The 24605-nt window shown below is 37.3% G+C and overlaps 2 protein-coding genes across 3 annotated transcripts; one reads left to right on the top strand and one right to left on the bottom strand.

The window, feature by feature from the left end:
* Window positions 1-323: 323 nt before the first annotated feature.
* On the top strand, window positions 324-23773 carry LOC131334901 (probable xyloglucan endotransglucosylase/hydrolase protein 23). 2 transcript variants are annotated; one of them, XM_058370216.1, is made up of 4 exons: window positions 443-796; window positions 902-1095; window positions 1247-1671; window positions 23764-23773. In XM_058370216.1, exons 1-3 carry the CDS (start codon window positions 512-514, stop codon window positions 1647-1649), a joined length of 882 nt encoding a protein of 293 aa, XP_058226199.1. In that variant the 5' UTR covers window positions 443-511; the 3' UTR covers window positions 1650-1671; window positions 23764-23773. The 2 variants fall into 2 exon arrangements, with proteins under 2 accessions (XP_058226194.1, XP_058226199.1); XM_058370211.1 differs by lacking the exon at window positions 23764-23773 and having other exon boundaries at window positions 324-796; window positions 1247-1842.
* Window positions 11487-17914, bottom strand: LOC131334890 (4-coumarate--CoA ligase 2-like). The gene is made up of 6 exons (XM_058370203.1): window positions 17155-17914; window positions 15904-16257; window positions 15482-15680; window positions 12559-12772; window positions 12365-12467; window positions 11487-11996 (listed from the first exon to the last, which is right to left on the bottom strand). The coding sequence occupies exons 1-6, from the start codon at window positions 17803-17805 to the stop codon at window positions 11877-11879; spliced, it is 1641 nt and encodes a 546-aa protein (XP_058226186.1). The 5' UTR covers window positions 17806-17914; the 3' UTR covers window positions 11487-11876.
* Window positions 23774-24605: the final 832 nt, after the last annotated feature.

Here is a 24605-nt window from a genome sequence, read left to right as displayed (position 1 = left end):
AATTTTTTTCCAAAAGTTCAATCCTTACCATCTTTCTCGTTTTCTGTCCTATAAGGTAGGCTATGCTAGAGGATAGTAATTTTGCGTGGTAAGTACTCCATTAAACTGCTGAGCTTTTCATTTACTAGAACAAGAGTCAACTTTTTGGAAACCGCGGGTGTGGTGGGCTGAGGTTGGTCCACTCCTCCACTCGGCGGTGCAGTGGGTTTGGTACTCTCTCTCTTTTTTTTCCTTACTCCGACGCTCTTTTTTTTGGAAGAATTACTCCGACACTCCAAACCTTCGTTTATCCAGCTGTTTTCCAGCCAGACTCTCTGTCCTCTCACCTACACCAATTAAAGCCCACTGCCTGCCTCAGCCTCACTTTCCTACCCACCTTCACTCTTTCCAATTTTCACCCCCACCCCCAAAAAAATCCCACCTATATAAATCCCTCCAAACACCTCCATTTCAATCCATCACGAAAACAAAACCCAAATAACCTTCTCTCTCTAAAACACTCTCTGACCAAATGGCTTTTTCTTCGAAAGTTTCAACATCAGTACTTTTGCTAGCCATCTCTCTTGTGGGTAGCTTGTGCCTTGTTGTTTCAGCTGGTAACTTCTACCAAGACATGGACATCACATGGGGTGACGGCCGTGGTAAGATACTCAACAACGGCAACCTCCTCACTCTCTCACTTGACAAAACCTCCGGCTCTGGATTCCAATCAAAGAACCAGTATCTCTTTGGGAAAATCGATATGCAACTTAAGCTTGTTCCCGGGAACTCTGCTGGCACCGTCACCGCTTATTATGTACGTGCCTAGCTAGCTTGTAACGCATGTTTAGTTTACGTTAATGTTTTTTCCAAGATGTATTATCTCTAACACGTGATTTTATTTTATTGGAAAATATTGCAGTTATCCTCACAAGGCCCAACACACGACGAGATAGATTTTGAGTTCTTGGGGAATCTGAGTGGTGATCCTTATATTCTTCACACCAATGTGTTTAGCCAAGGAAAGGGAAACAGAGAGCAGCAGTTCTACCTATGGTTCGACCCAACTGCTGATTTCCACACCTACTCCATCCTTTGGAACCCTCAAAGTATCATGTAAGTACCCCCCCAATCAGAAAGCAAATTTTTTTTTTTTTCATTGTTTGGTTACCACGAATGAAAATAACATTAGGAATAATTATATTAGAAATGATGTTTGTCATAGTATGTACTGATTCAACATTAATTTCTTTTGAGCATTTTTCAGTTTCTCAGTAGATGGGACGCCCATTAGAGAGTTCAAGAATGCAGAGTCAATTGGCGTTCCGTACCCGAAGAACCAAGCCATGAGGATATACTCGAGCCTGTGGAACGCTGATGATTGGGCAACAAGGGGTGGGCTTGTCAAGACCGACTGGACGAAAGCCCCTTTCACTGCTTCCTACAGGAACTTCAATGCCAACGCCTGCGTCGTCTCGTCTAATGGAAAATCCTCGTGCACTAGTTCGAGCAAGAGCTCCGCTAGTAACTCATGGTTATCGCAACAGCTGGACTCCGCAGGTCAAGGGAGGATGAAATGGGTGCAGAAGAATTACATGATTTACAATTACTGCACTGATGCCAAGAGGTTTCCTCAAGGATTCCCACAAGAATGCAAAATGTCCTCCTAGAATAGAAAAGACAGAGAGATATATTATTGATCGAGCTCAAGATCAATGATTTTGCCAATGCTATATATATAGAAGTGAAACCGATCGTGTGTTTTCCCTTTCATCGTTTTCTAGGGTAGTCACAAAAATTGGATTCTTTATTCTTGTGATATATGGTTCTTGAAATCAATAATACGTACAAGTTGCTATCTAATTTCCATTCATCTGCATGTGTGTGTTCAGCTGTACGGAAATTATACTCATGTATCGTATGATAAATATATAATAATGGACACCATATCAAATATGTGAGAATCAACTTGCAAGGCTTATAAATCAAATGCAATAGATGATAACGCAGAAAGAACTCGCTCCATAAGGAAAGCTAGAAACAAATCAACAAAAAACATAGGCAATTACCAGTAAACATCTGACACTAACATTCTCCTAATATGGCACAAAAAAGAAGAGAAGGAAAAAGAAAAAGAAAAAAGAGGAGGATCAACAAAACAATTCTTGTCTTAGGCAAGATTTAACCTCAATCTTGACTTCTCACTCGAGAGTGTATAAGGGTGGTCATCGTTGCTTCTTAAATTTGATGATTGAAATGGCAAAAATACATTTTTAAACATTGTTAATATCACAATTGAAACTTGTTAAGAAGTACAATCTCATATTGTTTGCTTGTGAAATGAGTGATCACTAGTGTTGTTGGCACCCCTCTCTCTTCGCCGCAACAAAATGACCTTTAGAGAAAATCCTTCTATTTCACTTTAAGAGAGTATTAAATTGAAACGGAAGGTGAATTCGTATTTTTAGTGACGCATGACACGCCAACATGAAACGAGGTGCCATGAAGATGAAAATCCACGACGGTTGAAAATAGCTGATAGCAAAAAATGGAAATTTCTGAGATAAGAATGTGGTTAGTGGATAGGTGTTTTCCAACAGCCGACTAGTGATCATGTGACTACAAATTATTTATTATGTCATGTTTTTTATCCTTCTTGTTGTGAATATTTTATTTGTAAGCATGCATAGTCCCGGGAAAAGTAACTATGGGATGGCCATGTTTACTGGTGGTATTTTGCCATGGCCCATGGATTAGTTGGGTTAGTTCACGTTTCTCATCACTTGTTCAATTACCAAAATTTGTTTTTAGATTTAGAACATCTAGTATTTTAATTACAACCCCTCTCATGCCGGGCGGGCCTGCCACTAAAAGACGGTGCCCGACACCCTTATACATTGTACATTTCTATAGAACCTCGTATTAGGTGTATACTACGGAAATGTGAGGTGGATAAAGTGTTGAAGTGTACTACATGACGGTGTCGCTGAATAATTATGCAGAGAGGAAGAGAGTTAAGGCATCACGTGACGGTGCCCAAAAGTACTCAACAATTATTTGTCATCGAGGCAGCAGTTCGGATCAAATCCTCACCTGCCACGTACCATAAAGGAATACAAATGTCTCTCACTTTACTGCCTATATAATTTGCTCCAAATTCAAAAACTTGGGCTTGAACTTGTTACATGTGGCTTGAACCTGGGCTTTTGGTGGGTATGTTTGAAAAGGCTAACGTAACCCAATCCACGAGGAAGGTACCCGAATGAATTGATTTTGACAGTGGCCCATCGCAAGCACAAACCACGCCCACGCATCTGCTGAAAAATGTAATTATTGTTACCGCCATTGTTGGACCATTTTGGAAAATTTTCACTTGAAAGGTTATCATCGTTTACATTTGTTTCTCCTATTATCCTTGAAAAGTTTCCTTTTTCGGTTCAAATTTTGAACAAAAGGTAAAAGAGTAAAGTCATGGACTTTTTCCCATCAAATTGTGAGGAGAAATGATAAGACCCATTTACGTACAGATACCGAAAATTAAAATAATTTCCACCGGGTCAGGCCCAAATCAAGAAATACACGCAGCGGCTGTGAAGTGATTTTGGTGATGGTGAAGTGAAAGTGGTGCATGGGGTGGAGAGTTGTGGTGGTGGTAGCTAGTGATGGTTATGCAGTAGCGAGATGATGAAAGTCATGTGACACTCTAGGGTGGAGTTATTGGTAAATAAAATTTGTGTCATTCTTTAATGGAAATTATTTCCTGCTTTTCTAGACCCATTGGTAAAAAGCCGAAATAATAGGACGGCAAAAAAGAAAAGAAATGGATCAAGGACAAAGACGAGTGTTTTGATAAAGGTATATATCACATCATTTGCTGGAATGGTAAGAGCAGCCAAAGTTGTCTTAAATCAAAGACACAAAAATAGCTTTACATGAAGAATCTCCAACTTAATCACATTGACTACTAAACCCAATCAATTGCACGCGTCTTGATTATGACGGGGCTTAAACACAGCTTAATTGCATGTGTTGAGATGAAATGTCAAATGAACCGATCGAAGAAGAATTGTTGGCTTAATTATTTGAGAGAAGTTGAAATGACACTGCCCCCACTGACATACATTGCGTCTTAAAATTTTCTTCTTTGATGTGTCATTAAACTTAGGCTAACCTTAAGCATTTCAGAACAAAGCATTAATTCAGGAGATATATTTTTGGGGGATCGAGGGGTGGAGATGATGTAATCGGTAGCATCTCCATCATGCCCCTATAGCCAAAGCCAAAAAATGGCTTCAAGGCCATTTTGCACCTCTCCAATGGTAGGCCAAAACCAAATATGGCCGGGAAAAGGGCTGCTGGGATTTTGGGAGTGATCAATTTTTTTTTTTCGAAATGGCAAAAAGAAATTTTATTATTCTTTGAAAATAGATTTGGTACCTTTGGATTAGTTTCGTCAAAATTTAGCAAAATCAAACTATAGCAAGGCAAAAACTAGATTTGGCTTCCAAAAATTGGCTCCTACCACTAGAGATGCTCTAAGTTGATTTGTCTCATATAGGGCTTATAATTGTGCCCGTGGGACAATGCTCTAAAGACTTTTTGCATCACGCATTAGCATGAAAATCACGCATTTTGTGGTGGTGTGATGTCCATATCAAATGTGTGATGGATAATAGTTCGCAACTCTGAATGATTTTTAATCTATAGTGTTTTTCATAATTTCGACAATTTCGCATTATAGAACAAATTAAAATCTATCAAATAGGATCTATATTACATATTTATGAAGACTGGTCACATTAAAAGATATAGACACAAAAAGAATAATAAAAAAACAAAATGGGACAGAGGGATTATTATGGGAAATGTTAATGTCAAAACTTTTATGCATAAAAAACTCGTGCCATGGGCAAGGTAAGAATATCTTATACACTACAGTTTTGACATTAACAAAAACTATTTTGGAATTATCATTTTTCATCTATTATTGCTGGTGGATCAAGTGCTAACTAACTCACCTAAAAACAATTGTTGTTAGGGAAAGGCGCAACTTAATCTTTAAAAGGTAATGTAGAGTCCTATACTTAGCGGCAGACGGAAATGAGGGGCTTCGCAATGCTGCCCATACAGCACTGATGGGTGAATGTGGTTAGTCCTCCCAATATGCTTAATTGCCCCGCGCCAGCAGGGGGCGTCTCGACAAGAGCGAAGGTATGTAGGGGCCCCTGGCTCCCCGAGTGTCCGAGTTTTAAAAATTTTATTTTATATGTACTTGATTTTAAATATTATTGATAACTATTCGTGTATAGTTACTTATAATCTTAATAATTTTGCTTCGATTTGATAAAAACTGGTTATTTTACATTTTTATTTCTCAATTTCTTTCATAAATAAAAAATAAGCACGTGACAGTTGAAATAGCCTAAAGAATCAATTTAATATACAAATGTAATGAATTGAAAAGCAAAAATCTTATGATATAATAATTATACGTTCCGATAAAAAATATATGTCTGTTAAGCCGGCCTCCTCGATAACAAAATCCTAGCACTGCCACTGCGTCTCAAGTACATGGTGGATGCTGGCCCCATAAAGCCAACAATCTACCAAATAAAACACAAGGGTATGAAGACCAAACAAACACAATTTGAAAGAATGGCTGAGATTCATTTGATTTAAGGGTTGACAAAGAACTTTGCAAATGTAATGTAAGTGCCCACATTCTTTGTAGTAATTGCGCAAAGGAACTTTGGCAAATATAATGTAAGTGCCCACATTCTTTATAGTAATTGCACAAATGCTACCGATCTTTCAATTCCAAAACTCTATATGCAAATTGATAGTTCTTTATAACTAGCTTAAAAGTTTAGTTGGGAAGTGCGTAAACATGAATAATTCTCTTTCGTACCACTAAGAAGAAGATCACATGCTATACACTAATGAATCGATTTAGTGTTTAAACCATTAGCTAGCAAGTGCCTTGGGCACGGGCAATTCCAATCGGAGTGCGTAGTGCCGTAGGCACGGACAAACACTAGTTCCTAATAAGAAACGAAGAGAATTCAATTAAGTTTATGATCACCAACCATGCATACTCACAAACATACGTACACTTATGATCACTTGCAATGGTCTTTATCTACTACCAGCTCGATCAGACTACTGCACATATTCTGGCTTCAACTCTTTTACTCTTCATCTTCAATTCAAATACATTTGGCCATCATAAACTTGAAAATGAAAAGAAAACAAGAATGAAAAATAACACTTAGAAAGTGGGCATCCGGTCTGTTTAGCTCTCTTGCCTCGCCCGTACGCAGCTGGTAGGAGCTCATCTGATGACGTTGAAGAGGGGTACCTTCTCTCTGCTCGACATAGTACATTACTCCCTTCGTCCCAATTTGTTTGTCCATATTAATTCAAACTTATTAAGGGAACTTTTAAAAGCCAATCTCAAATTGGACAGATATTTTGCGGACATGTAAAAATTAAAAAGTGGACAAATAAATTGGGATGAATGAATTATCGTATTTCACAGCCGCAGAGATAAGTCAAGTTGACTAGTGACTGCTGGCGCTACGAGTCCATCGTGTGTCAAGCCACCTGAATCGGGTCCGGACCAGTGGTTCCACCCTGCATGTGGTTGAAGGGCAGAACCCATGAGCTCTTTGTTCTTCTTGGCTAAGGTTCTTTCGAGCTTGTGAGCATTTTGATGGCCTCCAAGGGCTTGGGAGCTCCTGAACTTTCTCTGGCAGTAGTTGCAAGAGAAAACTCGATGATCGGCCGGGCTTAGTGGCGATGAAGGAGAAGAAGAAGAGAACCTATCAAGAATAATATCCATGTTTAAGTCGTTCCTAGATAGACTTAGATTAAGAGAAGCGCCTGATTGGAAACTCATGACTGACCTAATTAAATAAGAAACAAGGAAAATAGTGAAGATGGTACGAAAGTTCGAACCAAGGAACTAGAAGGGAAGAGCTACGTTTACTAGAAGTATGAGAGAGAGAGAGAGAGAGAGAGAGAATGAAGAAGAAGAGTGGAGATATCAGATATATATACCAGTAGCACCATGTGACTGTGCCGTTACTCTGTATAATTGAGCTAATAAGAGACAAAAAAATTTCGTTTATTATAGTAATTGCGCAAATTTTAATTGTGAAAGATGCTCTGTAATCTCTGTTAGACCAAGTATTTATTCGAGGAAAGTGTTGGTCTTGGTTTTATGGCTTTACGTCATGAGGTAATGTGGCTGCAGCCACAAATAGAAAATGAAGTGGAAAAACAACTACCTGCAAAGATGAGTGGGGAATCCAAAGGTTTGTTCCCTCTATTAAGGGCACCATTTCGTGTCCCTCGGAACACGTCGGTTCATATGAAAGAAATTCCTTGAATTCACTTAACACTAATCTTCAAATTTGATAATTATTGGCTTATTTTAGTTTTTATTCAAAAAAAAATTAGGTTTCTATCGTAATTTTTTACTTATTAGCTTCATCGCGTCATGACGAAGCAATAATTCACCAAAAACTAACAAATACCAAAAACAATTAGAATAAGGACAAAAAAAATAATCCATTTGGATTATTTGTGCAAAATAGGCCTAATTTGGATAATTTATGTGTCCCGACCAGTTTATTGCAACTAATTTTTTTGGAATGAATGTCACCGTTCTTTTTTCTTTTATGTGCAAATACTGTACATTTTTTTGTGTGAGGTAAATATCATATACATCAGCAATGATGAATAAGATGTTAGTAGGTCAGTACACAAAGGGTTTCATAGACTATCCATATATCTGAATCCCAAACGTCCACGACAGAGCTTGAAACCTGACCTTCCACACGGGGAGGACCAGGAGATGCCGGCCAACAGGGCTAGAGCCCATTGGCAATTTGGCTTTGTCTACAAACAATTTTGACAACAAAGAAAACAGATAGCTAGAAGAGGGGATTCATCATGTACAGTTTACAAATGCATAAAGCAATTCAAATGGGAGCCGCCGAGTTTATCATTTTGATTTCAACCATCTAACTTTACTGGAATCAGTGGAAGTTGGTGATTAAATTTGGTCATCATCTATCCATGGGGTCCAATCAAACATTTGTTGTGGTGCATGTCGTTTATCACACAGGAGAGTAGAAGTAGGAGTTCAGATCTTGCACTCCTTTTTCCAATTTCAGTACCAAGATTGTCAACAAAGATAATCAATATTGACTAGACTAAACCATGCAATAATAGAACCCCCATTTTCATATTTACTTCATTTTTAATGAGCTAGGTTCAATGAATCCGAACACCATGTTGTCAAGTACATACGATGTGGAGTGCTAGTAATTAAAAACATGTGCCCAACCGTACAACTGGGCTTGCTGTTTCCTCGTCCTCTACTGCCTAGGTTAAGGAAGGATTTATTTATTTATATATTATTATTTAACAGCAAAAGAAAATTTTATTAATCTTTGAAAACGAATTACAAATTAAGATTAACCGGAGGTTACATGTCAAATTCACGAAAGGTTACATGTCAAGTGATTTCTTTATCATCAATTATATCACGAAAGGTTACATGTCAAATTCAAACGTTTGACCTGAAGCACCCTGTAAGAAATATACATAACCACAATGTATCTAGACAAAAAAAACTTAAGTATCGAGCAATATATGCTGCCAATAATTTCGATATAGAATTGTCATTTTCGTTATCTTTATGTCATTTTCCTAGTTTGGCTCTGTTTTGGCTTTGGGTTGAGCTTAGTTGGCTTCTTGCCATCTATGTCTTCTGTCTCTCCCTTTCGTACTTTTCTTTGTATCCTCTTTCTCTTCTCTTAATATATTTCTTCTTTGCCGATCAAAAAGGAAAAAAAAAAACATGATATTAGCCAAGGCACAAATGTCTGGGCAGCTCGATGGACAACTATCGACACTCTACTCTGCAAGCTCTGCCACCAACTTGACACCTAGCTAGCTAGCTAGCTAGCCGTTTATCTTACATCCGGATCGGGTTTTAAACCACAGTTAGGTTTAATAAAATGGAATATCCTTTACTAGTAAGGAAAGCAACTGAGCCAATCACATGGGCTTTCAAAAATATAGCCAAGCTTCACATGGGATGTACATCAACTATATATCATAATTGATTACTCTATCTTAATTAAAGTTGTGATTTGAGATGGTCGATCATGTAATTAATTATTAAAATTGTTTGGCTACTGTTGCGCTGAGTCTTTGTCTCCTATTCACAGGCATAAGCCGCACAACGCAGTCCGATTCCGAGCAAATATATGTAATTAATATGTTCATTTTTTATTTTATAACCCCATGTATCGTGAGATTTGTAACCTTAACCTACGACTCTATGCTTCTGTGCCTCTTTTGAACAATGGCACTTTGACAAACCCACAGCACATGGGGGTACATCCGGGATTCGTATAGCCAAATTGGTAGACAAAACCACTCATTGGCTTCGTAATTCTTTTGGACATTGGGGTTTGGTCCAATGATCGTGCAGTGCTTCTTTTGAAACGTGAGGTTTAGAGTTTGACCCTTATTATAGCCAGAAGGTCGGCCCTTGTAGTAATTAATCTATATATTCTAGGAGTAAGGTAATATATACTACAGTAACATACTAACTCCTGCTTTAAATTTCATTAATTAGACATTGTAATTCGTTTAGAAGAGAAAGACATCGTAATTCATTTTCTTAATAGGTTTGTATTTTCTTTCATCTGCGATTGCGAGTTTCTGAATCACGGTACTTTAGGATCTGAGTTATGGGTTTCAGGAATCTTTGCGAAAAGAGTGGCCCAAACCTTAGGCCATTAAGGCCAAGGCATATGGCCTCCAAGGTGGGAAGACCTCAAATTATTGATTTTGTATAACGTTTATATCGATGTAATTATAATTATAGAAAAATCGATCTATTTCTATCTTATCTTGGATCTATAAGAAGAAAATATGACTTTTAAGTGGGGCCCTACTAGTGGACGATGGGTATAGGGTCCTCAAGATTAGTCGAGGTGCGGGTAAGCTAATCCTGACACTTGGTTTAAAAAAATTAGGTGTGGATTAGCCATATTATTAATGGAAAAGAACATGCTAGAACAATTTGATTTTAAAAGCTTGATGAGTAATTTTGCATTTAAAAAGCAAGATAAATAAATTTTTAATAGTTAAATAAATTATTATCAACTAAATTGAAATTCAAGATTTTAATTCTAAACAAACTTCAGGTTATTATTTCGACCAAGGCGTCGAAGGCCTTGGGCTGCCAGCTGCCTCTATCTTCCAAGGCATGTTCAGTGCGAGGATTCAACTTGACGAGGGATGTTTAGTCATTGGATGCGCAATCAACGGTTGGTTGCAATGTCTCTTATAACTACGCCGCATAACATATTCGAAAACACTAATATCGTGTGACCACATTTTGGATTCTATATGTTTTGTGTCACCGACATATTACAAGTAAAATACTGAATATATCTCGTTTATCATGTAGCGGAGCAAGTTAAATTGCATGGTCATCAAAATATATTGCCAAGCACCCCTTGCCAAGCAGTCACGCAGCATTTGGCTGTTCATTTTGACACCGACGGTTTGAATTGAATCTGAGCACATACAGATCTAAATCGTTCATTGCTCGGTCTAGATTCAAGCCGTCGATTCCTTAGATGAACGGCCAAATCGACCGTTTGGCACAGCTATCAAGCGGGAGTGCTTGGCAGCATCTCCAAATCCTCAAAATTAATAGTACCCGATCACCTTCCTACTTTCTTGAAGGCTGCTATCTGCTCGAGACTGATCATCTCTATGATTTTGCTCCTTCTGGACTTCTTTGCTCTGTCGAAGCCTAAATCTTACCTGGGCCAATATTTGGGCTTACACAAAGTTGGATCCAGATGATCCCCCCGGCCTGGCTTGGTTAGAACCTGCCCATGCTTTAGACTTTGGCCCGTATCCGACTGAACCCATGTTACCCATCTAGTGCTAGAATCAGTTCATCCACTGATGCCAAAATAAAATTGTCAAAGTTATTTTTTAGCTTGCAACAATTCAAAAAGCCAAATAATGAGAATGTTGTTGCAATGGTTTGGAGGATTTTTAGAACAATCTCAAATTCAAACAAGTGGATTAAACCCATCTCATGTTTCGATATTAATCAATAAATTGTTTGGAACGGCATTATCATAATATATGCATTGTTTGGTGGAGAGGGCTTTGTTATGCTTAATGCTGGAGTAAATGTCAACTTTGGCATGAGATTTGACATAAGAGTCGACTTGCTCTTATGCTTAATGCTGGATTAAATGTCAACTTTGGCATGAGATTTGACATACTCTATTTTGACTCCCTACGAAAACTTTTATCGAAATTACTAATTTAGTTTTTCCCTTACCTGGTCAGGCTGGGGATAAGTACCTTTCATGAAATACTTTCAAAGAACTATATCATGCGCGCCTTGTAAACTATATAGTTATTTAAGCATAATCACAACATTGATTACTCTTACGTTTAATAAACGGCATATATATAAATCTGAAGAAAAAATACTAAATGATTTGTCACTGATCGAACTGATCAAGAAAATATACATATGTAGTCTGTCACTGATCAAACTTGAAGCAATAATACTGAATTGTCCAATATTCATCATATACATAAATTTAACAATTTCATACAGAAACTCAGGATGCATGTCTCTCTCTCTCTCTCTCTCTCTCTCTCTCTCTCTCTCTCTCTCTCTCTCTCTCTCTCCTTTGGAATAAATTGAGTGCCTTCTTTTGTCTTCGATCTTCAGGGCCAATGGGACGAATTAAAGTACTCCATGGCCACTTGCATGCCATTGTAAACAAATCTATCAAAAGCTTGACACACCAGTACGTATATAACATATATAGGGGTTAATTGGGAAAACCAGCTGCGAGCTTCGCTCTAAGGTCTTTTCTGAGTATTTTGCCCGTTGGAGCTTTAGGGATTGAATCAGTGAAGAAAACCCTATTGATTCTCTTGTAGAATACCACCTGCAAAATACATAATACCATCCATTAAGACAAATTATTAACTAGTAACTACCAACGGTACGTATCAACATATATATTTGGTGCCAAAAATGTGTTCGAAAGGTGGTCCGTTTGACGTTCGAAAAGTGATTCCGAAACTTTAAAGTACTATTCGGATTGCTAAGCAACACAGAATCGCATTCGCATTCCACCTCCACCTGGAGACTATTCCTATTCTTTGGCTACATTTAAATTTGATGGTTGGAGTACTAGGGTACTTATCCGCGAGTCAAAAGTATAATCACCAAGCATAGTTGAACCATTGTTAATTTCTATAACATGTGCTTAATTTTGTGACAATTAAACTTTGCTCATTGTTAAAAATTTACCTGTTTTGAGATATATTGCTTGATTTCATCCTCATTGATCTTTGAACCATTGGCTCTTACCACGAATGCAACCGGAACTTCTCCTGCTCCCTCATCTTTCATGCTGCATTCGAAAGTCATATTTTTAATTAGGACTGAAAAATAATCCGCGCCAAACTTTTTTTTTGAACAAAAGGAATCAGGTTTCGACGTACGGTACAACAGCCGCGTCTGAGATGTTGGGATGAGCAATCAACATTGCTTCGAGCTCGGCAGGGGCTACTTGGAACCCTTTGTACTTGATCAATTCCTTCAGCCGATCGATGATGAATATCTCATCGTCGTCGTCAATGTAACCTATATCACCAGTGTGCAACCATCCTTCTTTGTCTACTGTTCTTTCAGTGGCCTCCGGATCATTTAGATAGCCTTTTCGATCAACAAAAGTAAACAATTATTTGTTAGAACACTTCATATAGTTCACAATTGCTGCAGCTTCGGAATTCCAATAGATTGCAATGGTTTTTAATCGATTGATTGATAAAGTTATTAGGTCAAGAAGTTATAATTTGCCGGGTACAGGGATCCCCATCACACCCATGACGGGGACGTCGTATTGAAGGGAGCTGCTCCCATAATTTTTTGACACATGTCAAGAATAAGGTTAATTTATCTTGGAAAGGACCTACACATGCAAGGACAGAATCACCTTTTATGATCGTGTAAATATGTTATGTCTTTCCCATCTAGGCATCTACAAAAGCTAAATTATTGTTATTAGCATTAAACAAAAGGAGGACGATTCAAGAGTCATGTGATTCATGGTGGATTCAGGGATGCTGCAAAGCAGATTCTGTAAGGCACATTTAGACCATTCAAAAATATTTTTAGCTGGTTGGATTAAAATCGAATTTTTTCAGAAAAAAAAATTCACTCTCTCTAATTCTTTCTTGGAAAAATTTATTTTCAATTCGAATTTTTGATTGTCAAGATGAATGTTCGAAATGCGCCATACAAAATGCTCTACAGGGAGCTGCTTTGCAGTATCCCGGGTCTGTTATTCATGTGGTAAATTAGGAAAGGTAATATTTATTATTTCATTGTGGTAATAATAATAATTTTTCCGCTGACTATATATGGTATTATACTAATCGAAATATGTGCCAAAATTGACTTTTATAATGGGTCCTAAACCAAAGATGAAAAATAATATTATATATATTCTTTCTCAATAATAATAGTAATAATAATAATAATAAATATTATTATTATTATTATTATTATTATTATGAAATCAACGAAAACATGCATCACGTTGAGTAGATCTAAATTAATCTAATCTCGTAAGATTCCATGTGCATGTCACCCACCAGACATATGATTAATGAACTAAAGATTCTGACAATCTTAAGTGTTTACGATATTAACCATTTTATATTGATATAATCACCTTCGATTTGTCATATATACAAGCTCTTGTTTTCGTCTTCGTTTTTCTGAAATTACAATATTGTCTTTTTCCTCGCTCAATTTTACATACATGAAAGGTGCTATAAATTCACATGAATAAAAGCATAAAAAAAAAGAGCGCAAAAATCAATTATCTGTATTATATGTATTGTTTTAGTTAATTATTGTTGTTGGTTTTCAGTCAATACTTATGTGATTAACCTCCAAGTGTAGAAAATATCTTACTAACAAAGAAGGCGGTTTAGTAAATGCTTTGAATACACCCCTACAACCTAGTGTTTTAGGGACCAACTTCTTGCCTTGTTAACTCCTGCTTTCAATTTCATTAATTAATTAGATACTGTACTACTCCCTATGTTGAAGGTAGAGGTTGAGATTTTGAGCAATAATATACTCTTGTCTGTGCCTATATTGCAATTCATTTGTTTTGTTTCAAACGTTTTTCAAAACACAGATATTCGGTTAGCTTACGCGCATCTTGACTCATCATGAAGGTCTAATTCCACCGCGCAAAGATGAATAACTGAGTCATAAATGTGAGAGATCAAATTCACATATTAGATTATCTCCACTCCAATACGTAGAGTATGCCGTGATGTTAGTGTTTGTGGACCCACCACGACTCTTGTTTATAAGATTCTAATTAGTGCTTTCATAAATCCTGCTGTGTAATTGTTTGCAAACAAATTTATTTTTGGGGTGTAGGTTTGCAGAAAAATTAAACTTTGTTTGGTTGTCAGTTTTGAGATAAAAAAAAGTTTTATAAGTTTGCGTATTTTTCGTCTTTAGTCAAATTTTTTTAACATTTTAACAAACTCTTTCATTTTTAGAACAGTGGTATGCTATTTACATCTAAAAATTAAAAAATAAGTAAAAAAAATCACTAAAGAGGAAAAATACGAATGACGAAATAGTCAAAAAATTTGAAGAGAAAATTTCTAAGAAGGGAACCAAACAAAGTGAGAGTACAACAAAATAACAACGAAAAGTGTGATGACAAAGTAACAACGAACAAAATGTGATAGAAAACTCGCTGTGTTTGTTTCCCATTTTAGTTCTGTTTTCCAATCATTACTTTATTTCTTTCTTCAATCATTACCTTATTTCTCCAATTATTATTTTGTCATCCCTCTCTATCTCTCTACTCGATCATTACCCATCTCTCCAATCATTACCCTATTTTTTTCTACACCCACTAACAAATCAAAACAAAACTAAAATGGGAAACAAACACAGCAAAGTTGTTGTTTGTTATTACTTTGATAAGTGCCACTTGTCTTCCAGAGAGCTAACTCAATATCCACTAGTTAAATTAGCTGTTAATTCCAGACATGAATTTTTGACAGAATACGCGTATCACGTCTGGATTGGGGTGAAAAATATCGATTGTTGTCTGTTTTTTCTTCTTCTTATTTTGCATTAGTTAAATGATTACTTTGATTTTGTTCAAGATACTTGTAATGAACTCTGTTTATACATAAATGTCATTGGGCTTTTATCCGCATAGTCTTCCTTGTTGACAAAAAATTAAGTTCTTATTCAACAACTATATACCTCTTGTCAACAACTACCAAGCGACCTTTCACATGCAATGTTCTCTACGTCATTATACTTTATAATCGGAAAAACCACGAGGAAACTTGTATGCTAATGGTAGTATGTATATACCTTTCATGATCTGGTCCCCTCTGATGCATATTTCTCCGGCTTGATTCCGGGGAAGAGAATTCCCAATGTCGGGATTGATGATTTTCATCTCGGCATTTCTAACGACAGTCCCGCATGACCCTGATTTTATCTCAAACGGTTCTTTTGCAAACGCTAAGCACATCGACAGCACTGGTCCTGCCTCCGTCATGCCATAACCCTGTGCACCAAACGTTTCTGAATATATCATTTAATTTCTCAATAGGCTTACTCATGTTACATATTCAATTCCACAGCTCTTTGGGGTTACTTATGGAATGTACATAACTCAAATCTCAATATTATACCAAAAAAATGAGTGGGTGGACCCTATACATGGATAAAGGATTAGGTGACCAAAAAATAATCAACTAATATTTGTTGCGAATTAAATGATGATGTACCTGTCCAAGTTTAGCATTCGGAAACATAGCTCTGACTTTATCCTCTAGTTCGTTCCCCATGGGAGCAGCACCGGACATCACTGTTCGGATCGACGACAAGTCGTAGTTATCGACCACCGGACTTTTGGCTATTGCCAGGACGATCGGGGGCACGAACGGTGCTATCGTCACCCTGTACTTGTGAACGAGCTCCAGCAACGCATTGATCTCGAACTTTTGCATGATCAGGATCGCAGCCCCTACTCGGAGCGCACAGAGCAACACCGAGTTGAGGGAGTAGATGTGGAAGAGTGGAAGCAAACACATGATCACATCCTCGCTGTGGAAGTACAGGTTGGGATTATCCCCATCCACCTGTTTTTTAGAAGAAAAAAAAACTAAAAAATAAGTATTATTTTAACTAGAAAGAATATTCTTATTACAGTGGTGATTTCAGTTCTTCTTAGTACTCTATTTTTACATAGTTTAATTTCTATCTAATTTAATGGAGTCAAATGAGAAATGTCTTTAAAAAATATGACCACGAATGATATAGTTTGTTTTTAATAATTGATGAATAAATTGACCGTTATCACGTGGGACTTCACCACTGAGGTAATTAAAACTCAAATACTGCATGCAATCTTTATAGCAGAGCATGGCAGAAACATAACAAAAATTGAAAGAGACATTAAGTAGCGTGATTGGAGATAAGGTTCAAAAGGCTGGAATTTTTTCCCAAAAAAATATCGGGACGAGTAAAGGTTACGGAAAAATTACTCGATTACTGCACGAAGAAAGATAAAATCAAAGATTTAACTTTCTTAACGAGAGCTTTGAAGGCCGTGGACCTCATAGCTGACAATATTTAATGTCCTTGTTTGACATAGCTTTTAATGAGAAGATATATGATGTTGTATTATATTGATGAGATTAATAATAACACAATTCCGTCGTACTTTCCAGAAATCATCCATGAATAATAGTACTCCAGTATTTATTAAAGGATTGTGATTTAGGTACTTCAAAAATTGATGAAAGGATTCCAAAATTGCACTATGTTGATACACAAAACAACGTCGTTTTGGAGCCTCTCCATTAATTTTTAGAGTGTTAAAATCAATTTCTTTATTAAAACGCCAAAGGTAGGACAAAATGGATGTATCCTCTGTACCAGGATTTGATTTGTAAATAACTTAAAAACCAAAAAAAAAAAAGTTCGAGGCACGTGCACAGCTCGTGTGACATACGTGGGGCCGTTTAAGTAGTTACCTGTTGAGCCACGCTAGTGACCAACCCCTTGTGCGTGAGCATAACGCCCTTGGGCAGCCCCGTCGTCCCCGACGAGTACGGCAGCGCCACCACATCGTCAGGGCTGATCTTCACCGCCGGCAACTCGCTCTCGTCGGCCCCTGTCAACTCGGAAAAATGCAAACACCCCTCCACGGCCGCGTCCGTACACATGACCTTGATCCCGTTTTCCTCCCCCAATTCCGTCACTTTCTCGGCGTAGCACGCCTGGGTGATGATCAGCTTGACCCTGGCGGCCCTGGCCTGCTTCTCGATCTCAGCCGGGGTGTAGAACGGGTTGGCCGTGGTGGCGGTGGCGCCGGAGTAGGACGCGCCGAGGAAGGCGAACACGAACTCGGGCGAGTTGTGGAGGAGCAGCATGATGACGTCGCCCTGGCGGATGCCGGTCTTGTGGAGGCCCGCGGCGACCCTCCTGGCGGTGAGCTCGACGTCGGCGTAGGTGTGGGTCTCGCCCGTGGCGCCATTGATGATGCAGGGCTTGGAGCTGAACTGTGATATGTTTTCGAAGCAGTAGGTGTGGAGCGGTAAGTGCTTGGGAATGTAAATATCCGGAAGTTTGGACCGGAATATGAATTCATGATCATCTCTTCCTTGATGATTTTGTTTCTCCATTAGGGTTGAGAGAGAGAGAGAGAGAGAGAGAGAGAGAGAGAGAGAGGAGGAGGAAAGGGAAGGTGAGGGATTGTTGATATTTGGTGCCTTCCCTGTTTGGTTTGAGTTTTGGTTGGAGTAATATAACAGGAGAAAGTAGGTGATGGTAGGAGGGAGCTGGTGAAATGGAGTTGATTGGAATTTTCAGGGTGTGGCAGGGGTACATGTGGAAATTTGACTTTTCATTTGTACTACCTCGTTTTAACATTTTAATTCCCAGCCTGTTTTAATCCCTCGTTGCGAATCCAACTATTTAAGCAGATATATTATGATTACATCTTTAAAAGTAAAATTTTTAACAATTGCCATTTAGGGAAAATTATTTACGTTAACCTCAAGACAAAATAAAATTAGTAAAAACTCACCCTTATAACTCAAACTTGTCTGTAAGTGGAGTACTAGAGTGCAATTCGTGCCTATCTTATAGTTTCATACACATAGGTAGGGTTTAATTTCCATAAGCACACATCCCCTCTCCAAGTCTCATAACTAGGATAGAGTATATTAGGATTAACGAATGACAAAAAAAAAAAAAAACAAATTTGTCTATTGCAAAAAAAAAAACACTCAAATTTGTGAGCGAAGGTGTCGAGAATTCATGATCTCAATGCACAGTTGTCATTTAAGAAGTGTCAATTAAAGGGACAAGTCCAAAAAAACAGGAGTAGTATTCATTTGGCTGGCTTCTAAGTTCTAATAAAACAATTATGCTTAGCTAGCTACGAAAACAAATTCATTTCGGCTATGACTCGGCCACGAAATACTTACTCCTTTGATAAGAATCTTGACTAGTTGTTTCTTTTGTGCATTTTTCAGTGTCCATAGTTTTCTGTCATGTCAAACTAATTGTTTGACTTCTAGATAATCAGAATTATAGGTTATGACAGTGGCGGCTCCAGGATTTCTCGGTAGGGTGTTCAAAAAAAACATTACAATATACTACCCAGTATTTTAAATGGCGCTTGCCTCTAGTCGGGCGGTGACCCGCCGCCAAGCACCAAACCCGCCTAGGTGCCGCTAAGCAATTCGGCATTTTATTTTTTTTACAAAATTCAAGAGATTATTTTTAATACAATATGGACTGAAATAAAAAAATAAAAGATACAACACCGTTTTTATATTAAAAAAACTATGGTTACAAGATTAAATGATCCAATTTTCAATTTGTTTCAACCGGTATGAAATTCTTATTTTTATGATCATTTTATCCTAAAAAGTCATAATTATATTTATGCTCTCAAAATTAAGTATATGCTCTTTATTTGGTTCTACTGTTCTCTTAGGGCTCTCATATGCCCTAGAGCCAAAAATTAACTATGACCCTTTAGAATAAAATAATTAGGAAAATAAATATCTTCATACTGGTCCAAACAAATTAAAAATTGGAGAACTTAATTTTGTAGACTGTTTATATATTAAGAAATATGATGAAAAAATATATAGACGGTCTCAAATAAAGAGAATAGAGACCCGTAATTTTATCACTAATCAGTGGTCATTATGTATGAACTGGGTGTTCAAAATTTTGTGAATTGCGTGTTCATTGATGTATAAACTAGGTGTTCAAATAATTTCAAAGCAGGAATTATCCTAAAATTTCTACATGTGTTATAGCAAATTTTTTTTTTTTTTTGGGGTGGTCATGTGACCATGGTGGTCTCCATGTGGAGCCGCCACTGGGTTATGATGAAATTGGGAGGCAAAATTACTTCAGTTAGTCCCTGTATATATAATTCCTTGAATACATGAATCTATTTGTTGTTGAGAAAGTTGTCCAAACACCAAACACACGACATAAGATATATAAGATCGCATAAAAAGGTGCAAACATGTTATTCTGAACGGGTTTAACTCCTCATCTACTCAAATCAATCATATAACTCGTCTTTTTTGCAATCTTTCCTGTATTTTTGTTTTTTTTTTATTATTTATAAGTTTTATGTAACGTGTGTATAATAGACACGAAACTTTAGCCAAATAAATAAAAAAGAGAGAAATTGGTTAAACATATATATGTGGGGGGTTGGTGAGATGGGGACTTGAATGGATTAGTAATCATCATATGGATGGGGAAGGCAAATGTGGTGTGGGTGCGTGTTTGTCACGTTTGACAGGAAAACCACTGATTTTGCCACACCAGAAATTTCACCTAACACACAAGGCAGGCTTTGGAGTTGGTCGGTCTACGTGCATATATAGACATAAAACGACACCATTTACCTACTACCACCTTTTCGGACAACCAAAAAAATAAAAGAAAAAAAGACACGGCCGGTACGTACACCCCTACACTAGTTTTGTTGAGGGAAATTACAAAAATATAATTCCTACTAGTATTTGACACAAGTTTAAAATTGGGTCTCGATGATATAGTTCAATTTGATCAACTAATTAAAACCTTCTACATTTTGAGTATGTTCTGACAATTCTAGCTGTTAGAATAAATACATATAATAAATACTATCGTGATTGATTGAGATTGTAATTTGGATGATTTTCTTCCATAGTTAATAATTAGTATGATTTTCTTTCATAGTTAGACTTTCTCTCTCGCACAAACAGAGGGCTAATTGTATAGTGAAATTCAATTCAGTACAATATTGTAGTGCTTTTCTCTTATTTTACACTGGCCATCTATCCTTGTAGGCTGAAATAACTAAAGGAGAAGAAAAATAGGTGATCTCTTTTTATACTTGCTAGCTATCTAGTTGCTTTCAATAGTCAAATTAGGTAGAAACATGAGAATGCAATTAATTAACCTAGCTTTGGCGGTGGCAAAGGCTATAGAGAAACTTCAAAAATAATTTTTTTGGGGGATACACTGGAAAAAAGGAAGGTTCATTTACTGAAGTGGGAAACCATAGCACAGAAGGAGTTTGGTGGTTTGAGAGTTAGGAGACTGATTCAACAAAACCTTGCCTTGTTGTCCAGATGGTGGTAGAGATTTAACAAGGACAAAGACTCTCTTTGGGTCAAAGTTATCAAAGGGAAGTACAATCTAGATAATGGAGTTTGGCTACCCTCTTTACCAAGGACTGGTCGTATCTCCAATATTTGGAGAGATATTTGTTCTTTACGAGACCCGTCTTCAAGTATTGGTTCGGTTCTCACAAAGGGATTTCGGATTCAAGTCCATTCTAGGTAAGACACTTCCTTTTGGAACCATATATGACTGGGGGACAGGACTCTCAAAGAAGAATTCCCTAGACTCTTCCTAATTTCTAACCAAAAAGAGGACAAGGTGAGTGCAGTGAAGGAAGGGTCAAGGAATATACATTGGAAGCTACAATATAGAAAGAGACGACTAAATGTGTGGGAGAACTACTTATCTGAGGAATTGCATCGAATATTGGCTCTGGTAACTCTTGATCAGGCTACGAGGGATGTGCTTCAATGGAAATGGACTGCTGATAAACGTTTCTCATCCAAGTCAGTCTACAACCAATGGGAATAGATTGGACAAACCAGGAACCAAGTCTTGGGATCACTTTGGAAAAACCTCTACCCTCCTAAGGTGGAATTTTTTTTGGGGATGGCGATTCAGGATAGGATCCCAACGAGATCAATGCTCTACAGCAGGAATATTATACAAGAGGGCCAACCGGTATCTTGCCCTTTGTGCTCCTTGCATCTAGAAACTCCGGATCATCTACTTTTGCACTGTCTTTTTTCTTGGAATATCTGGTCTCTTATTTTGGACTGGTGGCATGTCTCATGGGTTTGTCCTACTTCACTATCAGACTTGGCTCTATGGTGGTTTGACAATGGGTTTGGGAATCTGGAGAAAACTATATGGGAAGCATCTTTCTATGCCACTCTATGGTCTTTGTGAGTAGCTGCTTCGTTCACTCCGATATATGGAATAACGCCCTAAGCGTAAGGCTTAATATGTCAGTTGAAGTATGATAATCCGGAAGACCGGGATTGTACCCACGGGAATAATTAATACGGCTTTGCTGGATTTGTAGATGTAAGCTCAGGTTTACGGCTTTTAGACAGCCAACTTGGTTTTATGTTTGTAGTGGAAAGTAAAAAAAGACTAAATTGAAAAGCGAATAAACTAAGATAAAAAGCAGGTTAGGTCTAGGAATTACTAACACTCACAACTCGAGTTAAACTGCATTTCTCACCCAATTATGCGGTTCTCTTACCTACACATGAAAACAAGATGGTTCGATTACCAAGCTAGCTCTAGAAATTATTTAGCAAATGCCTCGTGCTACAGAGCTCCAAGCATCATGTGTGGTGAGTAGGCGATACTCTTACCTATACATGATCAAGGAGATTGACACCTTAGCGATTTGACAAATAAACCCGAACCCCACATCGATTCTCGAACCAAAAGTTTAAACTTTATGGTGAAAAACACAATTCCACTTGAGCCATGAGGTGCTAATCACCCCATGACCTAACCTTGGAAAACTACTCACACATATCTATTGAGATAAGAGCAAACAAAAATCTACTTAGCATAATTAAAATAACAATGCTAGAAGAAAATTGGATTAAACGATAGATTGAGGGATTCGCTACAACTTTAATGAAAACGACAATGGCAAAAACTAATTAATTAAGACAGAAAAATAAATATTCAAAGCTGGAAAATGAAGAACAACCAAGAACAATTCAAAATCTAAATCTAGATCTAAAAATGATGCAATCAAATCTATTCTACTTCCTTGTACAAAGTGACATCACGGCTTTTATATCTTCCAAGTATGCGCACAGAATATTCTTCAAGATGCTCCAAAGACGCCCTCTTAAAGCCCTCGGCATTGATGGAGAAAGGCTTAAACTGCTTCACTAACGGCCTCGGCATCGATGGAGTGTTATTCTTTCCATCGATGCCGAGCAGCTTAGGCCTGATTTCACTAATTGCTTCAGCATCGATGTAACCTGGCTTCTCTCATCATTGCCGAACCCAATAACTCCAGCCGCTTTGCTTTGCCTTGCTTTGGTCTTGCCTTGCTTTGCGTCAGGCCACCTTCGGGTCTTGGCATGCTTTAAAATTCCTACTTTGGCCAATTTTCTACACAAGCAAAGCCAACACATCTAACGAGCAAAAGCAGTTAAAAACAACTATTTAAGCAATAAGAGTAACTAAGACTAGACAGCTAGCATACCTTCCAATGCAATAACGAGTGTTTATCAGTAGTTCGGAATGACCATGTGTTTAACAATGCACCATGAAGTGGTACGGCAGTAGGGGATTTGGCGAAAACTAGAGTTGCAATGTAGATGAAGACCAAGTTCGGGATCAAGATTTATTCGGTGGAGGAGTTTAAGGTGTTTCTTGATGGTATTCGTAAGCTCAACTTGTAGTTCTTATTGAGGTGTAGAGGCTGTCCAACTTTCTGTTGGATGGGCTAGTTCCTGTTTTCCTTCTTTTTGTTTTATCCTCGATGTACCATTTCGAGTTTATATAAATTGTTTTGTTTGCCGAGAAAAAAAAAATTAACCTAGCTTAATTGAAACATGGATGGAAGGCTGCATCAATTAAAACATATATCGTCTTTCTTGATCAAATTGAATATCAAAGGGTTCAATTCGAAACTTGGGTCACACACTAGGTTCATTTTGGAAATTTTCCCTTCTATTTATTATTATTATTTTTTGTCTCAAGGACTTACGTTCCGGTGGCGTCATCATCCGCTATCATGCTCTTTTTCTCTTCTATTTCCACGGTGGCTTTTACTCCATTATTATAATCCTTACCAACTTCAGGGAGAACTCTTTCTCTCATCCCCTCTTTTAATATTTTAACGGTTGTAACATGAAAAAGTATATGAGAAAGAGATATGTTTAATAATTTGTTAATATACCTAACGTTACTATTTTACATTTTTCATTAATTCATTACTTCATAGACAAACATTTTAATTATTCATGTATAAATGGTTTTTTTTTTTTAAATAATACTGATCGATGTGTCAACTAGGCATGCTAAGACCGAGTTAAGTATTTTACAATGTTAAGATTTGATATATTGGATTAAAGAGTTACAAACATTGTAAATTAAAGAGATTAGCTATATACAAACATATGGTGGAGTGACATTAGAGTAACTGCTCCAATGATGCAATAAAAAAGTAACTGGTCTAGTTAAATAAGGAAGAAAATCTTATACAATTGAGAATATATGCGAAATTTAGTAATCAAATAGAAAAACAGAAGGTATCTTCAGGTAATGTCAACATGTCCCTCGTAATGAAAGTGATTTTGATGCAGATCGAGATAACCTTGAAACTTGAATTTGGAAGAACTATAGTATGATATATATCTGTGTGTGTGTGTGTGTGGTAGAGAGAAACTGTGGAGATGGTGTCCAAATTTTGAGTCAATCCTAAATGATATATGTGGTTGAGAGATCTAGAGATGGATTGGAAGAAGAGACATAGAGGCCGGTATTAGAGCGCATTGGTGTTGGTTGAGGCTAAAAATTAGCAAAATTTGAAATAGCGAATCAATTTAAACAGTCATAGTCGAGACATTAAAATCTCGGTTGGACAGAACCAAGGAAGCCAAGATGAGAGAGATATGGAGGGAGAATGTGTGACATGTGAGTGTGTGTATATATTTGTATAAGAGTTTGTACGTAGTGCTACGTACCATTTTTTCTGGTGGAAAATAGTACAACAGTTGCTTGCTGCGTTTTTTTTGTTTTATTATTTTAGATTAGACAAATTATGTTGGCTGCGACTTACCAAATAAAATAAAATTTTGTTTGCTGCGGTTTAAGATTTAAGTGTTGTAGCCTAAAA

Source organism: Rhododendron vialii, chromosome 1a (assembly GCF_030253575.1).
Source record: "Rhododendron vialii isolate Sample 1 chromosome 1a, ASM3025357v1".
Lineage (NCBI taxonomy): Eukaryota > Viridiplantae > Streptophyta > Magnoliopsida > Ericales > Ericaceae > Rhododendron > Rhododendron vialii.
Note: the sequence above shows the minus strand (reverse complement) of the source record. Positions and strands in the feature narration are given on the sequence as shown.